Source organism: Eleginops maclovinus, chromosome 20 (assembly GCF_036324505.1).
Source record: "Eleginops maclovinus isolate JMC-PN-2008 ecotype Puerto Natales chromosome 20, JC_Emac_rtc_rv5, whole genome shotgun sequence".
Taxonomy (NCBI): domain Eukaryota; kingdom Metazoa; phylum Chordata; class Actinopteri; order Perciformes; family Eleginopidae; genus Eleginops; species Eleginops maclovinus.
Window position 1 is genome coordinate 885,746 of NC_086368.1, and position 13,029 is coordinate 898,774.

General features: G+C 40.3%; 1 protein-coding gene and 1 long non-coding RNA gene across 3 annotated transcripts in view; both read left to right on the forward strand.

Annotated features, from left to right (window-relative positions):
• Nucleotides 1-13,029, forward strand: part of LOC134882813 (dihydropyridine-sensitive L-type skeletal muscle calcium channel subunit alpha-1-like) — a 64,128-nt gene that overhangs the window by 34,503 nt on the left and 16,596 nt on the right. For both annotated transcript variants that reach the window (XM_063910767.1, XM_063910768.1), the window contains exons 21-28: nt 5,696-5,783; nt 5,865-5,972; nt 6,078-6,130; nt 7,373-7,519; nt 7,662-7,863; nt 8,011-8,169; nt 12,303-12,413; nt 12,723-12,806. In XM_063910767.1, coding sequence (XP_063766837.1) covers nt 5,696-5,783; nt 5,865-5,972; nt 6,078-6,130; nt 7,373-7,519; nt 7,662-7,863; nt 8,011-8,169; nt 12,303-12,413; nt 12,723-12,806 — 952 coding nt within the window. The remainder of the gene's footprint in view (nt 1-5,695; nt 5,784-5,864; nt 5,973-6,077; nt 6,131-7,372; nt 7,520-7,661; nt 7,864-8,010; nt 8,170-12,302; nt 12,414-12,722; nt 12,807-13,029) is intronic.
• On the forward strand, nt 1,042-1,725 carry LOC134882815 (uncharacterized). The gene is made up of 3 exons (XR_010168195.1): nt 1,042-1,178; nt 1,403-1,495; nt 1,623-1,725. It is a non-coding gene; the product is annotated as an uncharacterized LOC134882815 (long non-coding RNA).

Here is a 13,029-nt window from a genome sequence, read left to right on the forward strand (position 1 = left end):
ATTCCAGAACAGAGAATACATTACTCGTTTTAAATAGGCTCTTTACATAGACCTATTTAATGTATTTAAACAAAAATAAATATATGTATGTTTATGCTGTGAAAAAACTCAGAACGCATCATTGCTTTAGTTTAGACTTAAAACATTGTATTTATGAAGTTAATCTGTATTTTGTGCTATTAATATATTTCTCTCAACAGAAAGAAGTGAGTTGAGGTGTCACTTGTTGGAGGATTTTTGCAAGAGTGGAGTGGAGTGTGAGTTCAGGGAGTGTGAGTCTCATTCAGGCAAGTACAAATCTATGCATGATATAATATTGCTGCGGTTAGTATTAGCCATTATTCACTCTTAATATTTTAAATTGTGATTTACAGGGTGACCTTGCAGGTAGGATGAGGGCAGTGGACAGATTGAGGACAGATTAAAGGGTTTCCATGCTGGCATCATCAGGGAGAAACAGTAGGAATGTTATGCTATGAGATGGTCATGCAAAAAATGTGATTTCAGTGCCTCAAAACGTTTAGATCGCATAAAGCACTATAGATTAAAACATTGCCACACTGGTCAAGGTCGGACAATACCCTGCTTGTTCTCAGATTGTCCTTGTTCATTTAAAAGTTGGGGGGCCCTTCATACCCATTTGTCTAGAGATCATAGGAAAGCAGAACAGTTAGGGCAAATTAATTCATTTTCATGTCTTGTATGCAATTCATATAGTGTTCACACCGAGAGGCAATATTTTGAACACATTGCAGTTCATCTAAAAAAGCACGAAACTGTTCATTGTGTTTTTAAGGATTGTGATTACACTACTAATATTTATTCTACTTTTGCCTCACACAAAAGTAGGAAGCACAATCCTCACAGCCTTGACGATTTTAAACATGCTATATTTCAGACAGATTCAAGTCAGGGAACAGATTTAAACAGGTTTAAATTCTCTCATAATTTGAACTTTCATTTAGCACCAGATTATTGATCTCCTTTCCTGATTATTGTATTTGTCATTTATGTCATTGCAGATCAAGGAAGAATTCAGGAGGATATCTACAATGTCCCTGGAGCAGAGCTTCATGTACAAACTTGACAACTACACACCGAAACTTATTACCCTGATGAAGGCAAAGGGAGGTGTTTTGGGGACCACGCTGAGACCGTTTTTGTACAGACTAAGTCAGGTGTGCTTGCTCACTTTTTTGTAGGAAGATGGACCTTCAGTTTTCTGACTCTCTTCTCACACACACATTCCTAAGCATATACAGCACAAATTCTCACACTCAGTAGCTTCAACACTGGCTCACATGACTCCTCCGCATGTACAGTATGCTCTTGTGGTTTCCTGAGACAGTTCATTGTTTATGAATAAGGCTTCAATATTGACACTATATTAAACTGTTAACAGAACCAAAGCATTGAGGAGAAACGTGACACTGTTATCCGCAGCCTCATTGTGTACCTGGGTGAGAAAGGGGAGGACCTTTTTGAAGATTGCCAGGTAAAGTATGATTACAGCTCAGAATCAGCTTAATGATTTACTTTCTGGAAATGACGTCATTATGAATGAAGAAATTCTGATTTGTCGCTCAATAGAACTGTCTTTTTTTCTTGTAAATTGTATGCAGGAGGACTGCCGCAGTGATGCCATGCAACATGTCCTCAAAATCCTGGTGGTTCATGGTGCAGAGGATCCAGCTGTGTCCATCATTGTTGAAGGAAAGGAGATGATCGAAGGATGTAGATGCACCGCTAAAGCATGCGCATTGCTTATGGGACTCATTTATGCCCTCAACCTTGCATATCCACCAGCTCTTCGATACACTTTTGAAGTTTTCCAAAAACTTTTCTTGGATTTGGATGGCATTAAGCTGTCCCCAAAAATACAAGCTTTAAAGTCCAAATTGCTGGCTTAAATGCTTCCACCTGATCACCATCTCAACCAGTTGTTGAAAGTTGTCAAATGCTTTTGGCTTCCCGTTAAGTTGTGTTGTGTGTTGTGTTGTATGTGTGTTTGTCTTTGAGAGCAAGATAATATTGACACAACCACATCTTTGTAATATTTGCCGACAAATGGAGTGTTTTATCTTTGATATATTGTAATACTTGGAGACAAAAACATTGGGTTGGAGTGGCATTGATTGTTAATTTTACTAATGGTAAAACATATTTTCCTTTTAGAATTTTGGTGGTGTTAGCTCTGTCGCTGTAAAACTTCACCTCCTGTTGTGTTTTTTTTCTTCCTTGTGATATTCTCATTTCTATTTGATGCCCTTAAAACATGGGTTAAACATTTTGACAGGCAGTATGTATGGTCACCACCAGTGATATTTTAGTTATTTAAAAAAAAAATAATAATAATTGGTGAAGAAAAGCAGTCATGTGAATGAGCATTCAACGGACCTCCGACATTTTTTGTTGCCCCCCGCCCCAACGTTAAGATAATATAATGTGTGAATGATGGAGTATCTCCATCAGTGAGCATGGCTGTTGTGACTAAATAAACAGTTAATTGCATTACATTTTAATTGTGTGGTATGTGGTAGAAGTATATTAACTGCATAAGGTTAAGATTTATCAAAAGAAAATAAGTAACATTGCATAAGTAGAGTGAGTAAAACAACTTAATACAACTACGTAATTATCAAACAGAAAAAATTAGTAAAATCTACTTATTCACTTCATAACAGTAAATATTACAGACATGTAAGATTTACTTAATATTTTGATAACTGATGGTCCTTGTATGAAAATAATTAAATAACATTTACTTAATATCTTCACAAATTTTAAGGTTAGTAGTAAGTACATTGTACTTGATACTGGTAAGTAAGTTATACTTGATATAACAGGATTAAAATTTACTTAGAAAGTTTGAGTGCAAATACTTACAAGGATTTTATTAAGTAAATTCTACAAGTTATTTCTTTGAGTGTACCACAGATTAGTATGCAGTAATCAAAAGATGTTATATGTGCAATGCTCTATTTTAATTCAAGGTGTGTGTGTGTGTGTGTGTGTGTGTGTGTGTGTGTGTGTGTGTGTGTGTGTGTGTGTGTGTGCGTGTGTGCGTGTTTCTAGCTGTGGGAGGGTGTTTTATTGAATATATATTCACATTGAAATTATGGCATTGATTTGAGCCCCACCGCAGTATGGGTTAGCCCCACCTTAGTTGAACGAGAAAAAATACTCTGGCGCCGCCACTATCTATACCACATTTCAATACCGTTTTGATATATTAAAAAAATCAATCCTAGAATAGCTTCCTTGAGGATTCAAATAGAATGTATAGTCTCTTGTTTTTGGATTGTTATCCCTCCATAAATCAGTAAGACCAAGCTCTTTAGTAATATTGTTTAAAACTCTAGATTGTTTTGTGCTTGCTCCCAGCTCTGGAGGAAACCTGTCTAATCTGCCATTCTGTATTGTGTAAAAATCTCCCCCTATCAGTATCGTCCCCTTTGCATTACTGGTTATTATCTTAGCTAACTGTTTAAAGAGTGACTCTCTCTTTTCACTTGGGGCATATACATTTAATATTGAAATAGTCATGTCACCTATAGTTTGTACAATCATTACATGTCTTCCCCTATTATCCTTTCTCTCTTTTTCAGTCTTGAATGGTGTACCTTTACTAATTAAAATAGCTACCCCTCTTCTTTTACCACATGAGGCATGAACTACCTGGTTCACCCATTCCCTTTTTAATTTGTTATGCTCAGTCTCTGTCAGATGCGTTTCTTGTAGTAAAGCTATTGAACATTGTCATTTTTTCAGTTGGCTCAGTATTTTCTTTCTCTTAATGGGATGGTTCAGACCGTGTACATTTAGGACACAAAGTTTACACCCACAAGCACTACACCTCATACAAAAGTAAGAAACTGCACAAGATATCCCACAATAAAAAAAACACAAACAAGGAATATACATCTCCATCAGACCCAGAACTAATGTACAACAACAGGAACAGGAGCACACACGTGTGACTCCCAAAAGTCCCATTGTCAGAGTAGTTTTCTCTCTGGGGAAAAGCACTAAGTGCTAATACAACTTCCTACCAGTTGCCTAAAGTTACTAACTAAAAGCTTTGATTTCGCTCCAAGTAAAACCAACATTTCTGTCCGTTTGACATGTAGTGCATGAACTAGTATCTCTCATGTTTACCAACCCTTGCAGAAAGGAAAGGTGTGTTCATGATTGCCCAGCTTTACTTTAATGTATATCTTTTTGTTTTGTTTCATATATTTGTTATTTTACCAGTAGATGTGGTGAGTTTAGTCCATGAGGGCATGTAGGTCTGCTTCTGTGATGTGGGGCCATCTCTGTCTCCCTCTCTGTCCTTCCACTGTGGTCCAGCTGCTCTGCGTCATCACTCTCTGCAGCCTCTCCATCCTGTCCTCCTCCACGTTAATCCCCATGTCCTTTAACATAGGTGCTGCATCCTTTAGTGTAGTAAATGTCTTTGTCCCTGTGTCTAAAAACTCCTTCAGCTGGGCTGGATAAGGGGACTGCGCCTTAAGGTTTTTCTCCTTCAACTTTTTGATGACATCCCTCGCCTGTTTCCTCTTCTTTTGAAACTCCGTCTGATAGTCCTGATTAAAGTAAATGGTCCGTCCCTCGTATGTTTTGTTCTGTTTCCAGGTTTGCTGTTTCACGTAATTCTTCACTCTGTAGTCCAAAAAGCGAACAATAATTGCTATCGGGGTGCCCGTTCTGTCTTTGGGTTTAGCCACCAGAGAGCGGTGTGCCCTCTCGATATGTATTTCCATGTCGTCTGTGATTTGTATTTTGGACTTAATGAGTCCCGTTATGAAGCCTATGTTGTCGGTCTTCTCTGCACCCTCTGGGATGCCGTTTATACGTACAGTATATTGTTGCACCTCATTCTTGACTCCATGTCGTTGTACCTCACAGACAGTTGGGCAGTTTGCTGGAGTAGAAAAGCAATGGAGCACTCCAGCCGTGTGGTCCTGTCCTCTGTATTTCCCATTCTTTCCTCCACGTTCCCGTTCTTTGCTCAAGGGAGACTGTTCTTTCCATACGTTCTTTCATGCTCGTTTCGAGCCTTGCCATAGGTCCTTTGTTATCACCTGCTGCTTCGGCATGCTCTTTTCTTAATTTGCGCAATTCCACGAGTATTGCCGAGTCATGCTCGTTGCTAGCCCCCTCCACATCCTCGGTATAACTTTCCTTTACATCCTCGTCTCTTCCCGGCTTGTTTTTCTTGCCCATATTCTCCATAACTTTTGTTTGTCATCTCATTTTTTAGATTTACTCACTTCCTGACATTTTCTCTTTAGTTAATAGCTAGTTTAATTGGTTTTCTTGAGAGCCACTTTTCTCACTGCCTACCACAACATGGCGCCCCTGGAGTCCCCCCTCCCCATTTCTTTTTAACTTGACAGATATTCTAAAATATAATTCTGTATAAAATCTGTATGACACCTTGTTCCGCCCTAACATTATCTACTGTGTGATAGAAATGACATCAAATGTGAGACAAAAAAAAAAGTAAAACGTTTAATTTTGTAGGAAAAACAGTTGACTGGCAATGGAAAGGAGTCTCCTGCCTATTGTTAAACTGATTTTCCCTTGTTTCAAAATCTTTGTCTACAATCAAAGTTTAAACTGACTGTCTCTCGTCTTTAACTTGTTGACTCCTGGATTTATCAAGCGATACCACTGCCTTTGTATCCTCTAGATCCAGTGCCATCTCGGTGGTGAAGATTCTCAGAGTGTTAAGGGTACTTCGACCATTAAGGGCCATTAACAGAGCCAAGGGACTCAAGGTATAAGATGCTGATTAATTGCAGTTTGAAATGGCCTTAATACTGAACTGATGTATCCTAAGTAATATCTCTGTCTTGCAGCATGTCGTCCAGTGTGTGTTTGTTGCTGTGAAGACCATTGGAAACATTGTGCTGGTCACCATGCTGCTGGACTTCATGTTTGCCTGCATTGGAGTCCAACTTTTCAAAGTCAGTAAAAGGATATGAAAACATTAAAAAGGAGAATGTTGCTTAGCACTGTATTTTGTTACAGAGAGACGTGTCTGATTCTTCTCATCCTTGCTAACTTTTCAGGGCAAGTTCTACGAGTGCACGGATCCTGACAAAATGACTGAGGAATCATGCAGGTAAGAACTTTGTTTTGTGTGCTAAAGCAGTGATGCTGAATAATGCCTCTGTATTTTTTTCTTTTATAACAAAATAATTGGATAACCTTGAATTTAGAAATCAGAAAAGAAGCCACACATTTGTGAGTGCAGGTTTAACCCTGTGTTTATTTTAATAAGGATTCATTTGGAAAACCAGACAGGTTTACATGCACGGAAGCAAGCAATGAATTCCTATGTACTGGGGAATCAGAAAAATAAACACTTAGACACCTAAAACAAAGGGCACCTAAAAATAATTAATATATTAATATTTTTTTATTTTGACCAAACGACTTTGGTCAAAATAAAAAAATTGCTTTATTGCGGCACAAAAAGATGAACACAAAACAACACACGCATGGACACGGCATGTTCCAGTTAATGAATGCTTTTCAGCTGCAGACATGTCCCCCCAGGACACAGCCTACTGCAAGACAGACCAGAACCAGGTTAACAACATGTTTTATATCATGACCTAATTACCTGATTCAGATCAGCTGCCTGGTCTCCAGCCGAGCCACTCCCATTACTCCAGCAGTGGGCGCTCTATCCACACCCTGCTGCCACATGAATATATTTAGAATATTTTTACCAATTTATATTGTTGTGAGACAGCCCCGTCTGACTGAGAACTTCTGGCGTAACTCTTTTTGCTTCTCCGGACTGGGACCAGGCCGGCCCCTATCTTTAGTGGAGAATGTGGTGTCTATAAGCACCAACCCACTTCAAAGTATCAGATCCCTCTCATTAATCCACCAACCGATGGAAGTCTGAGCCTACTTCCACTGCTCAAGTTTCATACTGCTGAACTAGGTGTGCTGAATACAGGAACATATAATTCATCAGATATGATTTGCCTTCAGTCCAACAGACCATTTCTGGGAAATAATCATCAATTCATTGACTATTATCACCCCTCTTAAACATCTCAATTTAGTATAAATCATATCTTAATTAAAAGTAAACTTAGTAGTTTGTGTTGACATAATATTTAGTGTTGCTATATGTGTTACTAGACAACCATTACATTTTTTGAATTTATTTATATGAATTTATAGAAATTATTGGTGTAAATTGCCTGAAAATACTGTAAAGATACCTTGGCTAGTATGGCCTTTAAACAGGTTTTCAAATTCTAGCTTTGTCATATTGAAAGGTCCTGTAATTGTTCAAATGAAGTGGATCTTGACTAGCCCTGCCTCTGCTCCCTGTGTGGCTCAGAGGATGGTATATAAGATTCCAGGAAGGAGCACTACATGAGATGGAGGTCCATGAGAGGCAATGGACCAACGCAGGACTAAACTTTGACAACATCCTCAACGGAATGCTAGCACTCTTCACCATTTCTACCTTTGAAGGATGGCCAAAGTGAGTTCTGGATTATTCCTAATGATGTGCTGTATGCAGCATCTGTATATAAAGTGTAGTCATCTGAACATCTGCCAACCACTATTTCATGTATTCTTATTTCTTCCTGTGAACTTTACTTGTTTTTGATTTATTTACCCAGGATATTATATAAAGCTATTGATTCGAACTTAGAAGATAAAGGCCCAGTGTACAACAACCGAGTGGCCATCTCTATCTTCTTCATCATCTACCTCATCCTTATTGCCTTTTTCATGATGAACATATTCGTGGGCTTCGTCATCGTCACCTTCCAGGAGCAAGGAGAGCAAGAGTATAAGAACTGTGAGCTAGACAAAAACCAGGTAGGTCAAAAACTACTGGTGATGAAGCAGAACATGGACGCTCTTCTAAGCCCAGATTGAGAGAAGATAGAACAATGACGAATAACATCCGCTCACATGCTTTTCCCTAATCTCCAGAAAACATGACTTCTTTTTATTCCCCTCCAGCGCCAGTGTGTGCAATACGCTCTCAAGGCCAGACCTCTGCGATGTTATATTCCTAAGAACCCCTACCAGTACCAGGTTTGGTACGTCGTCACCTCCTGCTACTTTGAGTACCTCATGTTCCTCCTGATCATGCTCAACACCATGTGTCTGGGGATGCAGGTATGAACACAACACACATGATGTACATGTTATGTTATTTTTTAGCAGATTTGATGTATTTTCATCAAGCTGCACCATCTTCTGGCATGAAAATTGTTTACCAGCTTCAGGAAAGTTCATGGAGATATTTTTTTTATCAAATACAAACTATTATAGTTAATACCTTTACCGCTGATCATCACCATGCTTATAGACCTCGTCAAGAACTTAAAAGAACTTTAGTTTGAGAGCTGTAGCCCTCACACAGAATGCTGGCATGAGTCCAGCTGCTCAGAGTTGGGGGGGGTGGGGCTATGTCTGCTGCATCTTGTTCAGACTGTGGGCTCTGCTCTTTAGAGAAACAATGACAGCTGGATGACTCTCTCCTCAGCTGTTAGTGAGGCGAGAGCCTGGGTCATGTCCTGGGTAACGGTGCTGTAGCGGTTCATGTTGCTCTACATTTCTCAGCCACATCCGTCTGGCAGAGTCTCCCTTCCATGAAAGACTGGATGACTGATCTACCATGACAAAACCATTTATGAAGAAATGTGAATGTTTGATATAGAAAAGCTGATGCTTCGCTGCATTCCTGAAATCCCAAAGATGCTAACATTTCAAGGTTGAATGGAATATGAATTAAGGGGAAATGGGAGTCCTAAAGCAAATACTTAAATGAAATTATTTTTACTGAGAGGAGTCAAGCCCTGGCGGGAATGATAAAGCACTTTAGTTTCTGAAAAGTAATCTGTTAACATACAGTGACTGTTGGGCCAACCCTTATTCCACCTCTGAATCCTGTGAATGTAAAGCGGCAAGGGGGCTTTCAATTGAAAAGGGATGGGGGAAAGGGGGGTTGTGAATCAGAGGGGAGAGTCCTGATGAGCTAAACGTTTTAAAGATGGAAGGAACACTCTAGGTCAGTGGTTCTTAACCTTGTTGGAGGTACTGAACCCTACCAGTTTCATATGCGCGTTCACTGAACCCTTCTTTATTGGAAAAATAAAATGTGATTTTTTCAAATTCAAGACATAGGTATATGTTTTACTGGTGCACAAAATGAACCGTGCATCAACATCACTGTGGTCAAAGACAAAACCAGCAAAACATGATTTTCACACAAAAACAAAAACATAATAATGAATACTTACTGCAAATCAGTGTGACTTCTGCTGTTGCCTTTGAGAGACCAGGTCAGAAATTGCCACTCTCATGTCATTTTCGCAACAAAGTCTGTTCCTTTTCTTCGTTTTTATGTCCAGCATCCTCAAAAAGGATTGCTCGCAAAGATATGTTGTAACAAACGGTGTGAAAATCTCCAGGGCTTTCTGATCAATAACGGTACGTTACCGTTTGTTGACACCAAAACGTTGAGAGGGTTGTTGTTCTGAAGAGTTGCTGTTGAACCTGGCTCTGCTGAATTTCAATGATTTCGTCGAGGTACTCATCATTGACATCTGCTGTCTCAACACTAAACGTGAACGGCTGTCTCACCCATGCTGGATATGACTCTCTTGTAGGGAAGTATCCGTCAAGAGACTTTGCAAGCTCATCCAAGTGCGTGGCAAATGCTTGCTTCAGCTCCGCGGGTACAGAAATGTCTCCGATTCCAGACACATCTTCGATCTTACTTCCAGCACGGGAAAGTTGGGAAGTTATCGTTCTCTGTTCGTCGTTTCCATAACGGTAGCTTTTTTTGAAAAGCCTTCAGGTTTTCTTCCGCTTCGATGAGGTTGACTCCATCGCCCTGCATCTGCTGATTGAGACGATTGAGAGCTGCGAAGATATCAGCCATGTACGCTGAAAGGAGAATGAACTCAGAATTTTTGAAGCAATCTGCATGACAATGTTGGGGCTCTTGCAAAAACAGGTCTAATTCCACACGCATGGCAAAAACACGATTGAGCACCTGTCCCCGGGATAACCACCGAACGTTAGAATGGTACAGAAGTACCTCGAATTCAGAGCCCATTTCTTTACACAGCTCACTGAAGATGCGGTGCCTCAGAGCACTATTTCGCGCATAGTTCACGCATTCCACTACAATTTTTAATACTTCTGCCAGTTTTGGAGGCAAGGTTTTTGTTGCCAACGCATGCCTGTGCAGGATACAATGCGTAACAATGATGTGTGGTGCATCGGCTTTCACTAGCGCACCAAAATCAGACTTTCTTCCCAGCATGACTGGAGCTCCGTCCGAACAAACTGCGGAAACCATATCCCACGAAAGATTGTTGTCTCTGAAGAAGTCATCCACAAGTTTCTTCACATCGGCTGCCTTAGTTGTTGTTGTAAGACGCTTACAAAATAAAAAATCTTCCTTTATCATGTCGTCTTTCACATAGCGCACGAATACAGGAAGCTGGCTTAGATTGGAAACGTCTGTGGTCTCGTCGAGTTGGAGGCTGAATTTTGCCGGGCTTGAAATCAGATCTGCAACTACTTGAGCCAAGATGTCTTTGCTCATGTCCTCTATTCTGTCGCTGATGGTGTCATTTGAAAGAGCAATTTGGGATAACTTAACTTCAGCCGCTTTTCCCAGCATGATATTCGCCATCTTCAACACAGCTGGTTTTATGAGTGTGTCACCAATGGTGTGTGCTTGCCCTGCTTTGCCATCAGGTAAGCAACTTCGTACGATGCTGTGAGGATCGGTTTGTTGATGGGTACAAAGCCGAGAACAGGCAGAGTAGCCTTTTCATCGAATCTGGCTCTCTTCACCTTGAATTCAGCAAGCGTTGTGTTCTTGTATTCCCCATCTCCATGCTGCTTAAGGAAGTGTTCCCTTAGTTTTGCCGGTGCTAGACTAGAATTGCTCAACTTGGCATTGCAAATCATGCAGTTAGGACGCTGACTCCCATCATGTTCCGTTATACATGTGAATCCATATTGTACATATTTGTCCGACTACTTTCTTTTTTTCCTCGACATAGTTAGTAAGAAGGGATTAAAATATTAAGAAAGAAATCCCACGACGTACCATCACGACAGTCACAAGTCGACTACTGAGCGCACCAAATTCCCGGCAGCACAGATAGGCCAAGCGATGTAGCGTGATCACCTGCAGCCCGTGATGGCCAAGCGGGGCGTTTCATCATGAATCATATGAGTCGGGTGTGTGTCTTCACCTCCGCCGAACCCCTGAGACTGACTCACCAAACCTCCGGGGTTCGATCGAATCCAGGTTAAGAACCACTGCTCTAGGTTAATGTGGAATGAGTGCATTTCCTGCTGTAGAAGAAAGCAGATGCTTCCAACTATCACAGCAGTCTCCCAGGGCGGCACCCCCCTCCCCCTCCACTCAGATTGTACAGGGGTGGGGCAAGGAGTCATCTCAATAAAAAATAATAAGTACATCCTTGCAAGCAGAAGTTATGAAAGCACAGTTTGGGCTAACACTAGCTGCTGAGCAGTGAATCACAGAGGGGCTGAGGATGGTGACTGGGCTTTCTGTTGAGAGCATTAACGCCAAAGTTATCAAAGAGAAATGTAACCAGCTCTGGAATAAGAATGAGAAAATGGCTGTTGCTCAATAATAGAGCAGTATTTAGCACATTATAAAGGTGGCTGTTTTATATTATGCTCTTTATTTTATCATATATTTATCGAATATAAAATATATGTTCTTTCTGGAATAAGTAAATGCAAGTGTCATAATGTTCCACTTTGTACATGATAGAACTTTAAAGGAGAAAACAACATTAAATAATAATAATAATTGAGAAAATGTACATTAAAAAAAGTACCTGCAGGAAAATGAAGAGAAGACATGAAAGTACCGGCAGTAATAGTTTACAGAGTCAAACTATATAGAGGCTGCCAGTAAATCAGGGTGGAACCAACAGCCTGAGAACGTCCTTCAACATTAAAAACTGAAATGCTTCATCTCTGTAAAATCAAACTAATGTGGTAAGAGCCAAGAGTTAACAGCAAGTTGAAACGGGGATGCTGTCAGGACTTCAATGCGTGGATAAATATTGCTCAGGAATTAAACTTCTTCAATGTGTGCCTGTACAGTCGCAACGGGAGAAATTAACTAACCAATCACAGCTCATTGAGAAAGTTCTGATATAAAGATACAAAGAGCCTGCTACTTAGAGTCCAGATGTTTCTGTCTCACTTTCCATTCATGCATAAATCTGTGTTCCTGCCCACAGCATTGCAACCAGTCCGACCACGTGACTCACCTGTCGGACATGCTGAACGTCATCTTCACGGTGCTCTTCACTGTGGAAATGATCCTTAAGCTCATGGCCTTCAAAGCCAAGGTCAGTCAGACCTTGATATATTAAAACCATCTCAAGGTAAATCTATCCAGAGCTAACTTTATATTTCAGTGTGTGTTAATGTGTATCACTCCTGATCATCATTTGAATGGGTGAATGTTTCATAAAGACCAGAAAAGCTCTAAACATGCTGGGATGTCATTTGGAGGGGATTATATGATTTGAATCTGCATGCTTGCGGAAAAAAAGAAACACCTGATTGAATATGCTGCACATATGCATGATTACAAGTGATGTCTTAGCCAGTGACTTTCAAAGAGACACACATCCATTCTGTTCTTGTTTTTCAAGGGATATTTTGGAGACCCCTGGAACGTCTTTGACTTTGTCATTGTCATTGGTAGTGTGGTGGACGTGATGCTGAGCGAGATTGATGTGAGTATGATTGCATTGCTCTGTCTTCACCTTTTCGTCCCGCAAATAAAAGAGAATATGCTTGAAACTCTGGTAGGAAAGGCGTTTGTGTCTCTCCATCTGTCTTCTCTGTAGTGATGTTGTGTAATGGAACAGTGCTGCAGGTGTTTCCTATGAACTGGTTTTCACATTCCTCAAGTTTCTTCTAGCTAAGAGGTTTTTGAAGTTGTATTACTGCAACACG